At 45.9% G+C, this 23,029-nt stretch overlaps 1 protein-coding gene across 5 annotated transcripts; it reads right to left on the bottom strand.

The window, feature by feature from the left end:
- Positions 1-93: 93 nt before the first annotated feature.
- neurl4 (neuralized E3 ubiquitin protein ligase 4) lies at positions 94-21,826 on the bottom strand. Of its 5 annotated transcripts, XM_080898260.1 has the most exons (29): positions 21,596-21,826; positions 16,028-16,535; positions 15,875-15,940; positions 15,324-15,790; positions 14,147-14,258; positions 13,978-14,066; positions 13,819-13,891; positions 13,117-13,390; positions 11,282-11,463; positions 11,115-11,200; positions 10,868-11,030; positions 10,567-10,777; positions 9,931-10,007; positions 9,759-9,837; positions 9,325-9,494; positions 9,000-9,128; positions 8,693-8,838; positions 8,341-8,559; positions 7,471-7,569; positions 7,239-7,391; positions 6,992-7,159; positions 6,737-6,895; positions 6,409-6,588; positions 5,664-5,757; positions 5,460-5,567; positions 5,240-5,384; positions 4,994-5,106; positions 4,715-4,874; positions 94-4,631 (listed from the first exon to the last, which is right to left on the bottom strand). In XM_080898260.1, the coding sequence occupies exons 1-29, from the start codon at positions 21,809-21,811 to the stop codon at positions 4,427-4,429; spliced, it is 4,851 nt and encodes a 1,616-aa protein (XP_080754386.1). In that variant the 5' UTR covers positions 21,812-21,826; the 3' UTR covers positions 94-4,426. The 5 variants fall into 5 exon arrangements, with proteins under 5 accessions (XP_080754386.1, XP_080754387.1, XP_080754384.1 ...); XM_080898261.1 differs by having other exon boundaries at positions 10,567-10,774; positions 15,324-15,940; positions 21,596-21,792; XM_080898258.1 differs by having other exon boundaries at positions 9,759-10,007; positions 21,596-21,791.
- Positions 21,827-23,029: the final 1,203 nt, after the last annotated feature.

The raw sequence follows: 23,029 nt of genomic DNA on the forward strand, positions 1-23,029 counted from the left end.
GTTTCTTTTTGTTTGTTTGTTTGTTTGCTTTTTTATTTACCTTCTGAACTCATCTTTAATTCAGACGTGCTGCTTAAAGTGACATCTCTGTTCCAGGATAAAAAAAGAAAAAACTCAACCATAAACAGCCGCACTTTGGTTTCCTCTCCTTCAGGTGCTTCATTTTACGGATATTTCGTAGCAAAAAAAAAAAAGATGCCCTTTTTTTGGTTCTGAGACTTAAAATGTGAGCTCGTTGCTAAATTATACAACCGACCCAGACTTCAAGCAGTTTAGCTAAACCGTGCTTGTGCCTGGAGGTTTAAAGGAATACTTGATCATGTTGGAAAATATGCTAAGAATTAGCTGAGAAAATCAGAGCAGGCGATTGTCCATTAAAGCAGGAGGAACTGCAGCTGAACTTCAGTTAAAGATGACTCTGCCGTGAGCGGCACTGCCATCATTTCGCGGCATCAGTGACTTAAAGTGGACCTATGCCTTATTTTCTGTCGTATACATTTATACAGTGCTCATTTATTAGACCACCACGCAGTGTAACGTTTATACTACAGCTTACCTAAATCATCAGTGTTGGTAAATGCCAAAATAATTATGTTTCTATAATTAAAAACATGTTTCATCCATTGACTTTAATGTTTATTAACATTAAATTATGACTTATTATTTAAGTCGGCATGCTAAATTACAGTTATTTACATGAAATCCTGAACAGAAAATTTATTTGGGTGGTGGATTATTTCCTGAGTTCTTAGAGAAGTTGAGAGTAACCCCTCAAAATTGTGAGTTATTGTTGTATTTGCATAATAAATAATATCAGTTGTTATTATATTTAGTTTTAAAGAGCTTATGATGGATTTCTAACATGTTTTCTAGTTTTTAAGACAAGTGGTCTAATTTGCTACACACTGTAGACTGTTACAGTGACGTATGATTGTATTTATATGGCAAGAGTTTAAATTAGGGCTGTCAAGGTTCACGCCTTAACACGTCATCATGATTCAAATTTAAAAAATAAAATAAAAATTGTAACATATTTAACCCATTTGGAGTGCAGAACTTTTGAAATGCGTTGACAGACATTTCCGGGATTTTGAGTCATTCTCCATTCCAGATGGGTTAAAATTTTTAATTGCGTTAATCGTGACGACAGATTAATTCTGCATTACTATTGACAGCCCTAATTTAAAGTTATGAGATTACAGTCTAGAAATAATCCATATGAGCTAAAAGCTCACACTTCACTCTTCTAAGCGGTGTTTTTTTTTCTATTATTGGACCTGTAGGACGTCAGTGAGCGCAAAGCCCCACCCACTTGCTCCTTATGACAACCAATCAGAGGAAGAAAAGAAGAATAAGAGAAAAAAAGCTTGTTTAGACCAGTATAAAGCATGCATGTAGCGTCCCTGTCATAAACACTCATTAGCTAACGACTTTAGCCAGTGAGCATGTGGTTTCAGTCAGACGTCCTCCTCGTCACATGGGAAAAAGGACGGCAGCAGCAGAAATGAGTGGGTGAAGTTGTAGGAGCTACATCCATCTTTTAAACTTTGTGATTTCAGAGAAAGGATGAACTGAAAGACTCTAGCAGGGTCCAGGATGCCAGAAATGAGGATTATTTCTAAGTGGCGCAAACAAATGATGCAGGTGGAAACAAGCTGAATAAAGTCCACTTTAAGTCTCGCTCGCTCGTTGAAGTTCAGCTGCTGGTGGATATTGCAGGCTCTGGTTGGAAAAGTGACCCTCTGGTCGTCCATGTGCTCTCTGTCAGTCAGTGTCCTCAGAGATTAGCTCACCTGTGTCACTTTAATTCACTCAAAGGAAAGATGTTCTCATGCAACTATTCCCTGTAAATGAAGCTAAAGAGGCAGAGTGAACAGCTCTGTTAGCAGACGATAAAAAATTAATAAATGAATAAAAAATAAATAAATCTCAGGGTCCAACTTAAAAGTGAAGCTGGTGCAGAAACAACTTAACCGCTGAGGATGGATTTGCAAAAGACGCCGACTATGCAACCCAGCAGGACCACAGAGTAGATCAGGCCCCGTCAGTACTACGGTCAGATCTTTTGTTCGTGGAGCAGCAAACTCCCTCACTCTGACTTTCAGCTGCCACTTTGCTGGGTCTGCATTTTTTATTTTTTTATTTTTAATCACATTGTGTGTGCTTGTTGTTAAATAGCAGGATGGAGCTTCTCGCGAAGCAGCCGCTGTTTCTGTACAGAAAACAAAAAAGCTATGAAAAATCCCACTATCGGCCTTAAAGAGTTACAAGTCACCAGGATTTTGGAGGTGGTGTGATTAAGTGTGCAACACTGCAATAACGTGTCAGTGACCAGACTTTTCTTTTTTCCTACTGGAAATAAAATGTGAAAAAAAAAGGAAGCAAAAAGCACCAGCTGGTTTGGTCTTTTCTTTTCAGCATCTGTTTGTTTTTCCAGCTCAAAGGGGAAAAAACAGACTTTACCCATCCATGTGTGCATACTGTCTGTCAGTTTTATTTTTTATAAATCAGGAAGATATGATCTGTTATGTAACAGCCTGTACAACGCGACATACAGAAAACAGAAATAACCCCCCAAAAAATACAAATTAAATTGTACAAAGCAGCACTGGGCCATAAATAAACCCACTTAATAACTTTATTGTTTTCACATTTTTGATTGGAAGTGTTTTTCTTTTCCTCTTAAGATTCCCCGTCACAGCTGCTTTTATAGAAGGTGAGCGAGCTTCGATCGTGAAGTGAGTTTGGCTCTTTAAATGAAAGAAATGTTGGAAACTGAACTGAAGAGTGGGAAGCTGACATGCAGTCAAGGTGGATGTTGAGCATAAACGTTTGACACAGAGTGTAAATCATGAAGAAACATTCACGTGTAAACACCTGGACGTAGGTCGCGGGGACACGGACTCTGCTCCCGGGGGTGGATCGAGTGTAAACTGAAAGGATGAAAGGGTGGTCACACCTTTTTTTGGTGTGAGTCCATTTCGCTGACCTTTAGAAGAAGAAGCTAAACATCTGGGGAAATGTGCGTTTTCACATGAAGATACAGTCAGCCTGTAGGACGCTCCAAAGCTACCGCGTCCTCTGAAGCTTGGTAATTAACGTCCTCTCACGCTGGTCTGTTTAAACCGCACAAGCACTAAAGAATAGAGAGCAGTGGCACTGATTCAGGATGCTTCTCTAGAGGAAGCATCCTGAAGTTACCGTTTTCTCTCAGGCCATCGCTGACAACAACAGCAACAGTGAGAGATGCATTTCCAGAGGAACCTGGAGAGCATCTGTGTGCTACGGGTGCTGTTAAACCTACGACTTCATCCACATTTTCATCCCTTTCTCTTGTAAACCTTAAACTCAAAAAATACTGTCTGAAAACCTTTAAAATGAGGTGAGGTATCACAGGGAACCATGTGGGAGAGGTTTAAAAGGGGCTCGCTGTAGCTTCATAATCATTATACAGGTGTGAAAGGTAAAATCTAAGCAAAAAAAAGATGCTAATAAGCTTGTAATTTCTTTAAATTAAACAGTGTACTATAAACTTGTGTTTAATTCTACAGTATCTTAAAATATTTCATATCTCCTTAACTTGTAAGGCTGGAGCGTTAGTTATCATTCATCACCTGCACTTTGACAATCCCAAACGTGCAGCGGGGGCAGGTCCCAGGTCCTAACTTGTTTTCCCATTCGATAAAGAAGTGATGCTGGACAAGACTGCAAACGGGGCTGATTTAAAAACAAACAAAAAAGCCAAACTGCTAATGTGGAGACATGAAGAGGACAGCAACATACAGTGGTACATGTGTAAACAAGCCCCCCCAACCCACCCACTCCAGTTTTAAAATCCCTCCAGATTCAAGTGTGTCTTCTTTTTTGTCTGTGTGTGAAAACATCCTCACTCTCCTCGTTTTGTTTTTCTTCTTTTTTACCCACATTTGTGTTTTTAGGTGACAGTTTGTTAACGTGCAGACTGGCAGGAGTGCAGCTCCTCCCAAAGTAAAACACTGACCAGCACAGTGTTAAAAGTAAGTGCCAAAAAGAGAAGCCGTTTGTGAGGCTCCAGGAAAGAAAGAAGAAAAAGAAAAGTGTAATAAAAATGATTAAAAAAAACCCCTACAGCGGATGAACGAATGCTTTGTGTGGATGAGAAGTTTAAAAATCGCCCACGAGTGTCTGAAACATAAAGTGCAGGCAGTGTCTGTCCTTTGAAACCGCCGCGGCGCCGCTAAAAGAGTCCGAGAGCGAAAGGAACGAAACTAAATCAAAGATGCTGAAGTGTCAACACTCCACAGCAGGAACAGCTGGATTCCAGAGGAGTCTCTCGCTCAAGGCAGGGCTGGATTTGGTTGTCAAGTTTTTCTTCTGTTCGAAAAGTACTAGGAGTGCCGTGTGGAGCTACCCCGCCTCCACCCAAATTCTTCCTTCATTGCTCCGTTCACTCGATCCGAACGAGCAGTCCGTAGAGGAGCGTGCCGCCCTGCTCCTTGGTGATCCACTCGATCTCGGAGTTGCTGAAGCGAGGGTCCAGGGGCTCGCTGTGGCCGAGCGTCGGGGGTCCCACCTTGTAGGAGCCCGGGCGCACGCACACCTGGAATCCCACCTGAGCCTGGTGGCAGCGGTGAGAACGGGGGTCCCGAAATCTGCGTGAGGAGAAGTGCGCTGTTAGTACAAAAAGCCACCTCACTTCCTGTTAGCACTCATAAAACAGGCAGATGTGACTTACTGCACTTTGGGAGCAAAGATCTCCAAGCCAGAGTAGCGCATGGTGGGGGAGAGTCGCACCCTGGGCACCTCCCTGCCGGGGGCGCTGTTCTCCTCCGGCTCGCTGTAGCCGTTCGGCCCTTCCACCTTCGCTGGAGACACCGAGAAGATGGACGACATCCCTGTGGAGACAAAGCGTCAAAATGTTGTTTTAGCTGCTTTAAGGTGTTTCCTTAAACAACTCGCGTGTGTCTGGAGTCGTCGTGTGAATACAGAAAAGGCGTGCCGGTGATTTCTCTACCCGGCAACAGCTGGCTGTGGTCCAGCGTGTGTCGCAGAGCTCCCACGCTGGTGCCGTGGTACGCGATGTGCCACTTCTTCAGTGCATTGGAAACCTCACAGTGGGACTTCATCCTGTACAGATGTGACAGTGTGTTACTGACGCAAACACAAAGCAAGCTGAACGGATTAACGTGGACTCCCTCGCTAGTTTCAGGTCAAACGGATAGTGATGTCATCGCTGCTCAGCTTGAGGCCGTCTTCTTACCTGAGGCCAAAGCGGCACCACCCAAAGGGCAGGGCGTAGTCCCGGGGCGGCTCTCCTCTCTTGTAATACGCCTCGTCCCCCCGGAGTTTGTGGCAGGACTCACAGTAGCACAGGTTGTACTTTGCATCTTCACTGAAGTATCCATCTTAATAAACAGAGACGCTGCGTTTTAGATCCAGATGAAGTCTCGGGAAGAAAAGCTGAAAGATGAAGCACCCACCTGGTAACGTGAGCATGTCCTTAAAGCGCGAGCACAGCGCCTGGTACTCGCAGGTCTTATTGGGGTTGACCTCTGGAGGCGGCGTCCAGCACACACTCTCTTTGATTCCTGTTGTGAAAGGAAAGGAGGCAAAACTGATCAATCTGACGGCCTCAGCACTTTGAATATTTAAAAAAAAAGAAAGGAAAAAAGTCAGCTTCGTACCATCAACCATGTCTGCCTTCTCCATGTCGCCCTGACAGCGGGTCTCACCACTTTCTCCACCCACAGCTGGCACGTTGTTGGTGACTATTGTAACCTGCCGTCAGCACATGACATATGATAAACATGCTGCCTCACAGTCCACACACTAACTGTATTCACAGCTTTCAGCTACACGAAGGTCTAAAGGTAGCAGCTGGAAGAGCTGCACAAACCTAAAAGACGCACAGGGTCTGTTTCAGTGCCATCGCTCATCACATGTGGGTATCTAATAAAAGCTTGTAGATGCTCTGGTTCTGTAGTGAGGTCAACACTGTGCTGTGACGAGGTAGCACATGTAACACCTGATGGAAATCTATTAAGACAGGTACACAGCAACAACCAGTCCCACTCACATTCACACCTACAGCCAATTTAGAATCACTAATTAACCTCACTGCATGTCTTTAGGCTGTGGGGGGAACATGCAAACTCCACACAGAAAGGTGACACTGCTAACTGTGCTGCCACCTGATGGTTTGCTATGACCCTTTTGGCTTTCCGTACCCCTAAACTTTGGCAATCTTCAAATGTGACAGAAATGAAGTCTCTGGTCTGTTTTTGGACTTAAAGTTCATTAAACACGATAAAACAAATCCACTCTCAGCTTACACTTTCATGTTCTTTTTAATGTTAGTCGGCTCTTTGTTTTCTTCTACAAATCATTTCTGGATTTTTATGCAAAACATGCACTAATGTGTGCGCAAACCTGTTCACACTGGCCGTAGAGGTCTATGAAGGGGTAACAGGGAGAAGGGATGTCCTGGGCCGCCACGCCCTGGTCCATGCCGTTGACATAAAGGTGGAGACAACTGTTGGCGTCCACCAGCAGACCCAACGCCGTCCCCTCTGGACACGTATCCAGGTTAGGACCGTAGTTCTCACATATCTGGAAAAAAGAGGGGGAGACAAGTGAAGCAGTGAAAGTGAAGGAAGTCAAATTTGAGGGTCAGTGCGAACAGACTCTCTCATGTAAGACAGAAAAAAATAAATCAATATCCTCCCCGATGACAGATCTGTGTGATCTCAGTGCACACCTTCAGGGAGTTGTGGAAGACAGAGTCTCGCTGCAGGAGCCAGGCTGAGCGCTTCAGACAGCACGCCGTGGAGGGGAAGTTGAGCCGGTCGGGGGAGTGACCAATCACCCCTAAAGACAGCGACGACGTCCATGACGGGTTCAGACGGTCGATGTGAAACTGGTGGGCAAAAACAGCGATGGTTTAAGACGGTACCCCCGAAATCGAAGCGAGCGCTCGGAGGATCCGAATGATTACGTTAAGCCTTACTCTTACCTGGAACAGCTGCTGACGAGCCAGCGGCTGGGCGGTGACCAGCAGGCCCTGGTTGTAGCTCGACACTCTGGCTGCTGTCAGGTTCTGATTGGACAGCTGGATGTTTTTGCCGTGATTCTCCAGGAATGCCATGACAGTGGGCACCAGCACGCACGGTTCGCTCTCGGCCTGAAGATGGCAACAGAGAGTCAGACTTTCTCTCTAAAAATCGAACAGGCGGAGGGTACCTCTTAAATATCCTTCATACCTCTCTGACGGGAGTGCTGTCCTCCTCGCCCTCGCTGCAGCTGTCTGAGGAGAGCGAGGGCGCCTTAACGCTCTCCGCGTCCTCCGTTAGCGAGGAGCTGACGATGGACGCCGCCGTTATCCGCCCGTACAGGTCCAAAACTCCATAAACGTTCTGCAAGGAGCAAGAAAGAGGCGCTGAGTGGCATCGCAGACCGACATCACTGATGAGAGTCAGAGTGAGCGGTGGTTACCTTAGCTACGGCTGTCGCGGCGGGCCCCATGTCTTCTCCGTCGATGAAGATGTGCATGGTGTCGTCGTTGCACCTCTTCACTCCGACGCGGTTCCCAACCTGAAAACACAAATCCGGGTTTAACGCCGCCTGTGTCACGACACAATTAACACCTCCGAGTGACGTGCGGCGATGACACACTGCTGCTGTTCGTCTGGTTTTTAGCTTCAATGCTTTTCAAAGATAAGAGACATTTAGAAAAAGTCTCAAAACATTAGTTTCCGCTCTGTTTTAAAGCTTTATTCAGCCACAGCAGATAAACAACACAAAGGAATCACAGCATTTCTCTGCATTAAGAAAATGAATCAATATTTAAATCAAAAAGCCCGAAGACTGATGGAGTAAGCCGATTAGTATTCAGCTCCAAACTATTCAGGATTTGCATTTTAACTTGAAGATTAAGAGCGTGGGTGCTCGTGTTTAAGTCTGCAGGTTTTTATACCCTGGGGTCAACTTCAAATGATGGACAGATAATGTTAAATATTAATCATCAGTGAACAGTGAGAAGCCCTCGATCCAGCTATTTAGACGGTGCCTTTAAAATTTGTATTTTTAAAAAGTGGTTCTCCAATTTTAAAAAAAACAAAACACAAAATAAAAAAGACAAAAATGTGAGCGTGCAGGAGACAAAGAAGCAGATTCTTCTAAGCTTCTCTGAAAGGCTGTGAGAATCTCTTAAGTCAACAGGTTTAAGGGTCTTTAATTTGATCTTCAACTAAATCCTTAAAATTTAATGAGTTACTTGAAGCGCCGCTTACAGGTATCTGTGAAGAGCTTCGGTGCACAGCTCAGAGAGCCGGCGGGGGAGGAGGGGGTGTGTGCGTGGCTTACCATCAGCCGGTCCAGTGAGCAGCCGTAGTTCTGCCGCTGCAGCACGCCGTTGCGACGGACCTCGGAGCCGCAGAGCAGCCAGGTGACCTTGGTGCGGAGCTGCGGGAGGGAGGGGGAGAGACCTGACAGCGGGCAGGATGGCAGCTCCAGAGGAGCCAGCGTGGTCAGGCCGATATGCAGCGAGCCGCACCACTGCTCATCCACCTCATCTATCCTCACCTGCAGGGAGAGAGGAGCAGGAGAGGATTAAATGCAGACCTCAAACCTTTCCTTTCTACTTTTAAGCATTTCAAATGTTGCAAATCAGGCCCGCCATCTCTGAAATATCTGGTCACCGTGACCTCTTCCTCACCTCAAACAGCTCATCCGTTTTGAGCTCCTTTGCGCTGAACGCGATGCCGTGAGCGTAACCTCCGACTCGGACGGCCTGGCAGCCCTCGCCGAGCAGCACCACGTTCTTACCGTGTTTGCTGTGGAGCCGGTGGGCAACACCTGCCACTGCAATCACACGGAATGAAGAACAAACACATCAGACTCTGAGAACATAGTTTCGTCTTTTTCTTCCATTTTGAAATATGCAGTGCTGTGCAAAACTCTTGAACCACCCGTCATTTCTACTCATTTTGCTTTTGGTACTAAGTAAGGATCCTGACATTTACCTGGTGAGTGGATGGGGAAGCTCTTCTCTGTGACGTTGCTGGTACAGAGGCTGTTGTCCAGCGGGCCCGATGAGCTGGTGATGGACACCTGAACGCACTGACCGTACAGATCGATCACAGCATACACCTCTGAAAGAGTCAGACACACACATCTGTTAATCTGACTCCTTTACCATAATCCATCTCAACCCTGTGGCAGAATGAAAGGCAGCAGAAGCAAGTATGTATGGTTTGGATGTGCAGAGGGAAAGCGTGGCTGATTTAGAGGAAGTAGTAGTGGTATGTGTTGCTTCAGTCAAGTCCTCCAACTCGTACAATTTCCTACCTGATGGGAGGCCAGAGCAGGCGACACCTTGGTTGACACCGTTGATATAATAGTGCAGGTCTCCGCTGGCTGAGCGCATCATCCCGATCCGCGAGCCCGTCGTCAGGGAGTCCAGATCGCAGCCGTAGTTGTTGCGCATTGTGTTGCCATCCTGCATGATGGCCGTCCCACTGCGAGGAAAGCAGAAAGGGAAAAAAAAATGTTCTCAGTTGAAACCAAAATTTTACATTTTTCCACAAAAAAAGTTCTGGAAAAATATTTTGACTTTCCAACAATTATCTTCTCTGTACACCAGTTTTAATAGGTTAAAAAGAGACAACTGGGAACGTGCACATCTGCATTGGTCATGCTGAGCACACATACACTGAGTCCTTCTTAATAAAGCACAGACATTAGTTTCAAGATGACATCACATTGGCATACAGCATCAGTACCTGAGCATCCACGTGTCATAGTCGATGTCTGTCATGGTGTTTGGAAACTCCAGCTCCTCTGGTCTGATGGCTGTCACTCCTAAACACGGGAAGACGAGGAGAGGAACACTTTTGTTTTTTTGCTGCTCTAGTGTGAAGTGACCTGCTGCTGGACACATGGCAAACATCTCACCGGCTTCTATCGAACCCGACCAGCGGTCCACCATCTTCTGGATCACGATTTCAAACAGCTCTCCGTCCCGAAGGCACCTGCAGCAGTTTAAGACATGACAGAGGAATGTTAGCGGCTCCACAGAGAAACGCTTTACACCTTCACCTAATGAGCAAATCAAACATGGTGACACCGCCCATCTCCTGTGAATAAGAGGTGGATAGTCTTTAAGCATAGACTGTATAAGAAGATGGACAGCGCCATCACTGGTTTCATCTTGGTGTTTTGAAACCAGATGTGACAAGTGGTGGACAAACCTAGAGACGCCGCACACTCATACAGGAGCCCCACACTAAACCAACATGGCTCTACTGTCTTTTTAACTCTTGCTGGGTTGATAATTTACAAAATGTGCACGTTTTGTTGAACAAAACAGAAAACTAGTGATTGAGAGTGAGAAATGTTTTGTTATGAGGTCAAAGATCAAGAGAGGAGCAAAGCGATTTCCTTATAAACTTCTATATAATCAAACGGGTGCTGCCCCCTGCTGGCTGTTAGGAAGATTGCAGGATTAAGATTTATTTTTTTATATAAAGCACAATCTTCCATGGATGGATTAAGAGTCACTACAGGTCACTTTGACGTCACGTGTTTCACCTGTTGGAGATGACAATAGCATCGTTGAACTCGCTGCGGCAGTTCTGACGCAGGGCGGTGCGCCCCCCGTTGGTGATGACAGCATTGGTGCCATGTAGGTGGTGGAAACGCAAGTCAGTGGTTGTGGTGGCTCCGCCTACTGAGCAAGGACTCCCAGGGGACATGGCTGTGGGTCCCTCGGAGCTGTCCTCTGGAAGAGGAGGGAGGTCTACTGAAAGAGAAAGAAGCAGAGAAAAATAACTCTGATGATAATATTTTCTTTTTAAAGACATTTCTTAGTTCTCGTGCTCTCCTGTCTTACCCATGTCGTCCATGATGGTGGCCTGTGCAGCCTGGCCGTAGAGATCCACCACGGCATAGACGCTGGGGGGGACATTCCAAGCTGCCGGGCCCTGAGCCACGCCGTTCACAAAGAAATGAAGGCTGCCATCTTCTTTACGCACCACACCGACTGTGTCACCGGCCTGGAACGAGAACAATGCATTAAAAACAAAACAAACAGTCATGTTTAAAATAGTAATAAAAAAAAAAACATTATTACCACTAACCTTGAGTCGGTCCAGGTTGTGTCCATACTCATCCAGTATAGTCGTTCCGTTGTGCATAACACCGTTCCCCGTCATCATCCACGTCCCTGGAAAACATCCCCAGTGGGATCAGTAACCCCGGCGCAGCAAGTTATCCAAACTACAAAAGCTGCTCCATCTCATCTCACCTGAGCGCAGGTTTGTCATGGTGGAGGGCAGCTGCAGGTAGGCGGGGTTGTGCGTTGTGACGCCTATTTCAATGGAACCCGCCCACTTGTCCACCATTTTGTCTATGCGAACCTGGAACACCTCATTGGAGCGCAGCGGCCGGCTGCTCAGGACCACGCCGTGATTGAAGTCGTCAGTGGCGCTGTAAAAGCGGCACTGTTTACACTCCATCACTGTTCTGTGATTGAAATACTGCAGTACTATATCAACTTTCTTCACAAGTACTTATGAAAAATACAGCAGAGGACAAGCAGGTAATCTGCGTGTTGTTCAGAGGTTTTAGGAGCTTTTGCAGCAAAGATTAGTGTGAAGATGAGTAAACACTAAAAATATTGAGCCGCAAGAACATATTTACACCACGTTCCAAATTATTATGCAAATTGTGTTTAAGTGGCATAAAGATTAAATAAGTTGTTTGTCAATTAAACTCATGTATGGAATTGTGTCTCAGGGCTCTTTGGATCACTGAAATCAATCTCGGACACATTGGTTTGAGAACAATTAAAGGAAAAACCACTAAAGAAGGATGTTCCACATTATTAAGCAGACCAGCATTTTCAAGCAATATGGGAAAGAAAAGGATCTCTCTGCTGCTGAAAAGCGTGAAATAGTTGAATGACTCGGACACGTAATGAAAACCTTAGATATTTCACCAAAACTTAAGCGTGATCAGCATAATGTTAGGAGATTTGTGCCTAAGTCAGAGCACACATGGGTTGGTGTGGATAAAGGGACAATGTGGAAGGTTTCTGCCAGACAAATACATCAGACTAGGGGGGCAGCTGCTAAAAGGCCATTACAAAGCAGCAAACAGATATTTGAAGCTGCTGGTTCCTCTGGAGCCCTGCGAACATCAAGGTGTAGGACCCTCCAGAGACTTGCTGTTGTGCATAAACCTTCTATTCGGCCACCCCTAACCAATGCTCACAGCAGAAACGGCTGCAGTGGGCCCAGAACTACATGAAGACTAGTTTTCAAACAGTCTTGTTCACAGATGAGTGCCATTCAACCCTGGATGGTCCAGATGGATGCAGCGGTGGATGCAGCGGTGGACGGTTGGTGGACAGTTGATGGACAGCCAACATGTCCCAACAAGGCTGTGACATCAGCAAGGAGGTGGTGGAGTCAAGTTTTGAGCCGGAATCACGGGGAGAGAGCTGGTCGGCGCTTTAGGGTCCCTGAAGGTGTGGAAATGGCCTCTGCAAAGGATGTGGCTTTTCTGACTGACCACTTTCTTCCACGGTAGAAAAAGAAGAACCGTGCTTTCCGCAACAAAATCATCTTCATGTAAGACAATGCACCATCTCATGCTGCAAGGAATACCTCTGCATCATTGGCTGCTATCGGCATAAAAGGAGAGGAACTCATGGTGTGGCCCCCATCCTCCCCTAACCTCAATCCTATTGAGAACCTTTGGAGCATCCTCAAGCAAAAACTATGAGGGTGGGAGGCAGTTCACATCCAAACAGCAGCTCTGGGAGGCTGACATCCTGCAAAGACATTCAAGCAGAAACTCTCCAAAAACTCACAAGTTCCATGAGTGCAAGAACTGTGAACTGCTATCAAATAAGGGGTCCCATGTTAATATGTAACTTGACCTGTTAAGACATTTGAATTGTACTCTAATGCTTGATGACTTGAAAATGATGCTGTCATTTGAATCAACTATGTAGGAAAATCAGAGAAACGTATCATTTGCATAATAATTTGGAACGCGGTGTAGTTGTGTGCATTACCCGTAACAAGTATTTTCAGATCACGAGGTTAACATGAAGTAGCAGAAAGGACAACTCACTGAGGTCGCAGCGCCGTCCTGCCATCGCTGATGATGGCGGCCTTCTGACCACAGTTGGGGTGAAAGAGCAGACGGTCGGGCAGCTCTGCGTCCGGGGTGACGGAGAGAGTTGTCCGGGGTCGGCCCACGTCGGGGGACAGCGCTCTCATGATGGCGTTGTTGCGTCTGAGGCGGTCGCTGTGATTGTGGTTGTGGACTATCGTGACTTTGACAGCCATGCCGTAGAGGTCGACCACGCCGTAAACCACGTTGGGGGTCTGAGCTGCTGCGACGCCTGGGAGAAACAAAGCAAGAACAGTAAAATTCTTTACACTCAATACTTCATCCAAGTGTGGATTCTACGATTACATCTTCAGACACATCTTAATACATGTGCAGATACAGAGATGAACAGCCGAGAATAACACAGGAGCTAAAACATATTTACATCGATCAGGCATAACATTATGGCTACTGACAGGTGAAGTAAATAACACTGATTATCTCTTCATCGTGGCACGGGCTAACACAATACGAGGCAGGTGGTCAAAATGTTATCCTTGATCGGTGTAAATAACTAAAAGAAATCTCCAGCACCAGATGAACTGCTTTGTGGTTACTGGCTACATCTCTCACTCATTCATAACCACCATATTGCGCCTGCAGCTTCAAAGTCCTGGACCGGACTTCTGTCTCCTCATCAAAGGCTGTGATCCGTCTCACCTTGATCGATGCCATTGATGTAAAAATGAAGCGCTCCACTGGCTTTGCGCATCAACCCTATGTGATCTCCCTCCTAAAAGTCGATAACGGAGAAAGTAAAGTCAGATTTACCAGAAAAAGACTAAATGAGATGTTTACGCGTGTGTTCACGTGCTTCACCTGAAGTTCATCGAGGCTGAATTCACAGTATTCCCTGCGGGTTCCTTTTCCGTTGGTTAATATCCCACAGCCGCTCATCATGATTGTACCTTAAAGAAGCAGAAACAATCAGCACCTTGTAATTTGCCGCAGACAAACAGACTTCCCCGTGTCATTACTCGTGCCTTACCTGAGCGCAGATTGGTCATAGTTGCAGGATAGTCCAGGTTGTTGGGGTTGTGTGTGGTCACACCTATCTCTATTGAGCCTGACCACTTGTCCACCAGCTTATCGATACGGATCTGATAGCAGAGAAGAAACATAAAAGATCAATGCTGGTATTCACAAGTATTTGTCTCAGCGCTAATTCTAGTTTAACTGGTCTCCGTGCAGCTATAAAGAGCACGTATTCTGCCCATTTCCAGCTGTCTTTCTTTCTCCTGCAATTACAGATTATAGCAGAGACAAGAATTATGCCCCCCCTTTCTTACTTCTCCTTCCCCTCACCTAAAAGAAAACTCTTCCTCCTCTCTAATATTATAGGAACTAGAACTGAGCCTTTAAGAGTATTATGATTATCTGTCACAATTATTCATTGATTTTAATGTCAAACAAAGATTTTATTGCACTTTCATAAACCCTTAATGCTGCTGTCACGTCCTTGTGCTACTTCCGGTTAATGTGCAAATCTTTGTATCAAATGATTCGTCTGAACTCAGTGCAGCTCTTAAAGAAAAGGAAACAAGAATTGCACCAAAGCTTAACATAAAATTACAACAACCCTGCGCTGCTTTCACATTTACACTGTGCTGCATTCCTGTTGGTTTGACCACCTTTGCAGACCATGAGGCGTGCATGAAGTGCATGTCCTACAAGCAAAATATCACGTCTTCCAGTCCCGTCACTCTTTCTGCGTCAATAAAACTCAAAGCAAACTACTCGACAGCTGTGCGACCTCCATGTTTTTTCACTGAGATGTTTTGCGTACAGGAAAACATGAGGGTGGCCTCTGGCTCTGCAGCTACCCTTAGAAAAGCCCAAAAACGATTCTAACGGTTGCCAAAGCCAAAGTTGTTATTGATATACTGAACTGTCACAATCATCATCATTAAGGGCACAGCAGAGATCATTAAATGTTTTCTTTATGGGGGAAAGACTGAAAGCCTCCTCTCACTTAAGGCCGAACCTTTATTTTGATTGCCTGCCCCTCGGCTGGCTTCCTCAAACAGATCCCAGTAAGCCTGGCCTCTTGCAAGGCACATGTGAGGCTCTGGCTCGGTCTAAAACGACCATATAACATACTGCAATAACTTTTCATGTACAGGTCAACATTCATTTAAACAGTTGGCCTGAACACATGCACGCACCTCGAACATCTCATTGTGTCGGAGCGGCCGGTTGGTCATCACCACGCCGTTGTTGAACTCGTCCAGCGGTCTCCTCCGCTCTGCCGTCTTGTTGTTGTTGCTCAGTTTGATCAGCGTGCCGCACTTCTCGTGGAACAGCAGCGCGTCGTTGGTGGTCATCGCGCCTGTCAGCGCTCCCGGCCCCACGCCTCCATTACCAGCAGGGCTGCTGTTAGAATTTCCACTGTCCCCGGCACTTCCCGCTCCTCCTCCTGTCGTCCCCGTCCCGCTGTTGCTGTTCATTCCTCCGCTGCTGCTCCCTCTGTCATTTCTGGAAGAGGAGTCGCTTCCTGTATTTCCTCCTCCTGCTGCTCCTCCCCCTCCACCACCGCCGCCTCCGCCATCCTCCCCTCCGCCCTCATCTTCGGAGCGGTAAAAGGACACTATTGCGTTGTTGAACACGTCAAAGAGCTGGTGCTCCGTCAGAACTGAAAGACACGTGAAGAGAATAGCTGTGAGCGCCAGTCCAGCTGGAAAGTGTCCGCTGATGGTTCTGGGGGGCATGTTCTTACCAGCATCGGGCTCCAGGTTGTTGAGGAACTTGTCTGGTCTATTGTGACTGCATCTAAGCTCAGGCACTGGCAGAGATAGGAGACAGCAGATCAGCACAGTCCAACAGACAGAAGGAAAAAGAACCGTGGCGATAAAGAGCAAAGGCTTCTTACCTTCATCTCCATTCATCATTCCATTCATTGCTGTCACATTCATCAGTGCCGCGATCCCCGCGTCCTCCCGACCCCCACACACTAGCACCTCTTCCTCCTCCTCATCCTCCTCCTCCTCCTCCCGCTCTAATGTCTCGCTCTCTCTTTCCGCAGAGGGCGGTGGCGGCTCGCAACTCACAACTGTCACTTGCGTGCACTTCCCGTACAGGTCCACCACCGCCCACAGCTTGGGTGGCAGGCCGCTTGCGGCCGCGCCGCAGTCCTGCCCGTTAACCCAGAGGTGGAGCTCTCCGCGGGAGCTGCGCTGAATGCCCACGCGGTCGCCCTCAGCTAGCTGGTCCAGGTCGCGGCCATACTCCTCCAGGACGGAGCGGCCGTCGCGTAGCACCGAGCAGCCCGACACGATCCAGGAGCCGCCCTTAAGGCCCGTGGCGCTGCTGGGGAAGTCCAGAGCGGCGGGGTCCAGGGCCGTCACGCCGATTTCGATGGAACCGCTCCACGAGTTCACCTGAAAGGAGACACAGTGTGACCTTTAACCTTTCTCCTAATTAAAGATCCATTTTTAAAAAAGCAAAAGACAACAAAGTATGGATTTTACACCTTACCATAGACCGAGTCTTTGTCCCACATTTAGCAAAACATTTAAAAACGCTCAAAAATAACGTCAGAGCCATGTAGCTTTGTGAAGTCGACAGCAAATATTGAGAAAAAGCACAGAAGTAGTAAAAATGTATTATTATTATTTTTTCTCTGACTCCGAGTGGAGCTGTGTTGTGCCGTGGGAGTTACTCTTAAAAAAGTGAAGCTCTGTGCTAAAAACTGCAAGTAGATATCTATGGAAAACAAAGGGCGTGTCGTGTATGATCCGCCGCTGTTATTTTTAGTCGATCTGCCGGTGACGAGCACAGCTCAGGCAGCGCTCCTTTGAGAATAAAGCGGGACAGTGCGAGCGTAGAAGAATATGAAAATTTGTCAGAGATTAGTTGACAGTAACTCTGTCGCTGCACTGTCATGTTTAACAGCACGAACATGAACTTGGAAGAAAACTCACTGAACCACCAGTGCTGCATTAGATCACTGTTATGATACCGGTGTCTTACTGCCAAGATGGGAGTTAAATACATTTTGATACTGAAGGGTGAGTTTCACACATCCTGCTCTATATTTAGATCAAACAGAAGAGGGAAAAAAATTAAATAACAACTTGCAACTGACCACGACATCAGAAGGACGTAATCAGCTTTGTCCCTACATATTGTCCAATTTGTCATCTGTCTGATGTCCCATTAGCTTGATGACAAAAAGCACAGTTGAAATGATACATGTTGCAGTGTGTGTGCAGATTAGGGCTGCTATGATACAGCGGCACTGACAGCAATCGGAAGATTATTTAGGTAACGAAATATTGCTAGTATGTAAATAATTCAATTCAATTCTATATTCAATAACAACAGCAGTCGCCCCAAGGTGCTTTATGGACCCTACAATTAGGGCTGTTCGATATAACGATATATATCGGATGACGATATAAAAACGTCTATGTTTCATTTTACGCTATCGTTTGTTTCGTGGTGTCGCAAAATAAACTGTTTACGGAAATATTTTTTCATCGTTTTGATGGTCACTGTAGCGGCTATATTAATTTCTTAAAGTTCTCTCTTTCTCTTATATTTAATATAACCACACTATGGACGGACCAGCGCCTGTTTTTATCCGTTGTGGTTAGCAACAACTACGCTAAAACCATCGCGTGTCTGCTTGTTTATGTTCCACATAAACCTTTCACAATAAAGCTCAAGATCCTGTTGAGACTTTTCAAAATAAACGTAATCACGTGAAAGAGCAGATTATTTACGGATGAGAAGTAAAAAAGAGCCGCCAGGTGCTAAAAAATAAGCCTTAGACTCAAACGTTAGAACAGGCTTTTCCCCGCAGCACGCTGTGTAATAAATACTCACAAAGAAAACGTCGCCGTTACAACTTATGTCTAAAAATCTATCGTTTCATGCATCAGTTAAAACACTCGACTCCAGCTACATGAGCAGCTGGAAACACTTCTCGCAAGTCGAGCTGCCGGAGATTCACAGAATTTACAGAAAATGTTACATTTGTGTGATTTATATCGTTATCGGACGATAGAATTCTTATATCTCATGTTATATGAGATTTTGGTCATATCACACAGCCCTACCTACAATAATCTAGAGAAATGTCAACAATCAGATGACCCCGTATGATCAGACACTTGGCGACTGTAGGAAGGAAAAATTCCCTTTTGACAGGAAGAAACCTCTGGATCGGGGAGGGGCAACTATCTGCTGTGTTACGGGTGAGGGGTTTTGTTTATATGTTTTTGTCTTTTTATTACCCATTAAGTGTATACTTGTACACCAACTTGCTGGCAGTTTTTTGGGATTTATAATATAAATATGGCACAGGGGCAGGAAATTTTTTTTACAAGCTTTTGAAGGCAGATTATGCAAACTCCACAAGTAAAGGAACAGAGTTGAATCAGGTACAAGCTCAGGATCTTCTCACTATGAGGTCATAGCTAATGCTTTCCTCCGTTTTATGACTGAAATAATAAAAAGAAGTGGAGCCGCAGAGAGCACAGACGGCTCTGTGGTCCAGGTGTAATGATTAAACCCGTTCGAAGAAAACAAACACCTGAGCTTCAGCTCAGCGATCTCACCATCCCCTAAACTCATGGCGCAGTTGGTCCCCGTTTCACAGCAAAAATTCCTCGTGCCTTTGCACGACATTGGCCTCATATCGCCTAACAGGCAGCCCGAGGCATCTTCGGTAACACGAAGCTCACCATAAGCTGACGACAACGAGATACTTTATTGATCTGCCGAGATGAATTCTATTGTTCGTTTTTGTTTAACCTCCACAACGTGGACGAGAGACTGCAGCAGAAAAAGGAAAATGTAAACAGCAGCTGGCGTTGATGTTTAAGTCTTGATTAAAAACACTTGAGCGCAGGAGATGCGAACCCCCGTCGTCTTGAAGAGGAGTCGACTCCTGGCTGGCTGCACTCCACCTGCTGCTCAAGGAGAAAGGTATCTGACAAAAACCTCAGCGGTGGATAAAAGCCTCAGTTTTATGCTCAGTCATAACCCACCCCCACCCCCATTAGGACTCCAGTGTAAGAGATAACCGTGACCATATCACTGAAACCCTTCCAGCTCCTGGGATGTTTTTCTGCAGCTGACTTCTGTGCCAAAGACACTTTCCCCGGGATCAATACCTTTTTTTTTTTTTGTCCTTTTTACACTACAGTAAGCCTCCTCCTGCCCACTTCTTCCTCAGCTCCGTGGCAGGTGCTATCTAAGGCAGTGTGCTACTGCAGCCAGGGTATCTGGGTTAACAAATCTGGGAGTAGCTCAGGCTGACCGGGTCTGTGTGTGTGGAGGAGACAGACATCTCCTTCCCTCGCGCTCTCGCTTACGTAACAGCAGCCTGTGGGCGTCTGCCTCCCGGTCATTCACTCGACTCGACTCAAAAAGACTAATAATTCTAGGCTACAAATATACACACTAAGCGGGACAACAGAGCATCTTTTATAGGGAAACAGAGAAGTTCATAGCCTGTCAATTTCAAAAGCACCACCTATGAGGAGCACCGCTAGAGAGAGGAAACGCAGCTGCTCAGCTTTTGCGGCGCGAATTCTCACAACAACAAACTCCTATTTGGGAGCAAATAAAATTTTTCCAGCCAGATCGGCATGACTGAGGAACACAAAGTGGCACAATTTACTGAATTTGTGTGCTTTTAAAACACGTTAGACTTGAAAACCTATGACTTTAGCTTTAGCTCGTAATTAAACAGTAACAGCAAGAAACGAAAAGTGGCATTTCAAAGTAGATATTAGTATCAATGTGCCAATTATATTGATCTACTCATCCCATTAAGCACAATTCAAAACTTGATATTGTCACACGAGACAAAACACAGCTAATCATTTTAGCTTTAAGTAACTCCCAGTATACAAAATGCATGACATAGTATTCCATATCACAAGTTGAATCTTCCACTGAATCCTATCATATCAGTTCCTTAAATGCTAAAACACCTGCCGAGTCCTGTTCCAATAAATCACTTCATTCCCCCTCATGTGTTTACGTCCCCCCACCCTGGACGTCAGCACTCAAGAGTCATACCAGCGGGTGCTCCGTGATGTCAAACTATTGATTTTCAGACTGGCAATGCATGCAAAGACAGGGCGTGAGCCTTTTTATGAGAGCCTTTATCAGGCTGAGAGCTCCACCAGGGATGCATAATTATCTAGCATGCAGCAGGTGCTATTAAACCAGATGCTTTACGTGCACACACGCTATGCTTTTAGACGGCTGGACACACTGTCATTTCGTGTGTGTGGGGGGGCAGTTGGCTTTGGCACTGACTCCAATGCTGCCATGTTGTTGGCAAGCGTCGCTGGGAGGCCAACTGCAGAGACAGAAGCCATTACAACGGAGAAGGTTTTCCACAACTGAAATGTAAACACTGTGCACAGGCACTCTTAATGCAATTCAAATGCTAATTCAAGGAAAGAGAACATTGGGCCACCTCTACCTGCAAAAAGTCACAATTAAAAACTGGTTTAAGCTTCATCAGTGGATGCGAACTGTAGCTGTAAGCTGTCTTTGTACTTGTGATTGAGGAGAGGCAGGACTTTGACTGGAAATGAAGGAAAAAGAAAGGAAAAAGATCACCTGTACTTAACTTGATGATGCAAACAGTTAACAGCAGCAGGTCTAGTAAAGTTAGACACGTGATATCCGTGATTTTGTGTTTAAATGGTTGTGAAGTCAGCCGAAAGAGTGCATGTAATTAATGAGTAACAGCATGAAGTAGTCAGCCACTTTTGGAGCAGCAGTTCTAGCGGTCTGCAGACGCTTTGCATACGCACAGAGGTGAGCGGAGGCTGCAGAGCTGAGGCTTTCAGCACACAGGCTCTGGTTAATATTAATGACAGTGGTAACAGCCTCGGTGTAGTCACTGTGTACTGTTCACACATGGCCTCTGAGTCACTACGATATGAACACTGCAGTGTTATTAGCCATCGGACAGACAGCCTGACAGGCGACCGATCCTTCAAAACAAGCCCTAAAAGAACCGCACTTACCGGCTTAGGTGGGATCCTTTCACGCGATAAAACGATATCGGGTCCCTGTCAGCGCCAGACAAAGCCCTCGTAGCACCTTCCAGAAAGGCTAGCCCCGGCCAGCCTGCTAGCGGCTCATTAGCACGGCTATCTGACGGCACCAAGGCAATACGGGCGGGCTATCGTTAGCTAAGAGACTCGTTTATCACATCCAGCCCACAGCGGGCTGTTTATCAGCTCCCTGCGGTCCTCCCCAGTCTCTGTAGGTGTATCTAATTAAAGCCTGAGGAGCGGTAAACACTGCGGCTACTGTCAAGCCCTGTGTGTGCCGCCTTAGCAGCAGCAATAGCTTTAGACCGTGGACAGCCACAGACCCCCGGCTCGTCCCTCCAGCTCCACTCCCGTCCCGCTGCCCTCACACACGCTCAGAGGAGCCAGCAGCGGGCCTGCAGTTTGTTTACCTTCTTGTCAATGCGGACGGTGAAGACATCCCGGTCCCTCAGCGGCTCCTTGCTAAGCACCAGGCCGTGATTGAACTCCTGGACTGGCTGGTTGCGACGGGCGGTTCGGTTCGAGTTGGACAGGCCGATCAGCTTTCCGCTCCGCGGATGCAGCTCCGCCGCCATCTTCAGTGGGCGGCCAGTATTCACGACAGCGAGGCTTTGCGACAGTAACATTATGGCAGCCGGCAGATGTGTGGAATCCTTAGCAACCGCACCTCAGGCTTTAATGACTGAAAGCGTGGCGTCATTTTAAAGTCTATATAAACGCTTTGGTTCAGAAGCTAACGTTTTTACATTCAACGTAGCCTCGTCGTACACTTGTTTTTGATTATTTCTCCTTTATTGGCTCGAGGGCTAAAAACTTTCTACTTTATCTACAGTTAGAGTCACGTTCGTTATCAGTTCGCATTTTATCGCTTTATGTATGTTTTTTTTATTATTATATGATTTTCTAGGTAAATATTAATAGGTGTTATTATATTTTTATTCTATTTATTGCTACTTTAATGCTGTCTTGGGAAACAAATGTATATAATGTTCTGAATGAAAATAAATCTATATATCTGTCTGTGTTCTCCGACCTCTCACATCTTCCAGTTCATTTCAAAGCTGCACATAACATTTTGATGACTTCTTGCAGCGATAAGTGAATACAGAAACGAGCGAGCAGACATCATTTTATCTGAAACTGATCTTGAGCGTTTCATTCATATTTGCTCTAATCTTTCTTCTTTTCTGCTTTCATAATTTAAAGTTGATAAGTAATATTTGGACTTTTTCCGTGTATCTAATTTTATGGGATAGATGACGTCATACACAAGTCTCTGATGAATTTTACATTATGTTTAATTAACCACTAGAGGGAGCAATTTTCATGTCTAAGATCAGTCACTCGGCGAGAGCGAGTGGGTTCTTGTGAGGCATGCGTGAAAAGACTGGCTGAACGTAAGTTGAAGAAAATTAGAATTCAAATTTGGCTTTAAAGGAAATCGACTACACTCAGTGATGGTAGCCTCGTGGCAAAAGATCTAAGAGGTCTAACCGGGTTATAAATGACTGTATTTGAGCTGATAGATAATCAGCCGAGAGTAGAGGATTGGATAAATGATCAATGTGGGTGACCATCATGTTAACATAGAACAGGACAAAAGGCAGCCTTAAATGTCCTTCAGGAAGCCTGGACAACTATTCCTGGAGACTTCTTAAATGGTAAATGGCCTGTATTTGTATAGTGCTTTACTAGTCCCTAAGGACCCCAAAGCGCTTTACACATTTAGTCATCCACCCATTCACACACACATTCACACACTGGTGATGGCAAGCTACATTGTAGCCACAGCCACCCTGGGGCGCACTGACAGAGGCGAGGCTGCCGGACACTGGCGCCACCGG

This window comes from Rhamphochromis sp. 'chilingali' (genome assembly GCF_963969265.1).
Source record: "Rhamphochromis sp. 'chilingali' genome assembly, chromosome: 1".
Lineage (NCBI taxonomy): Eukaryota > Metazoa > Chordata > Actinopteri > Cichliformes > Cichlidae > Rhamphochromis > Rhamphochromis sp. 'chilingali'.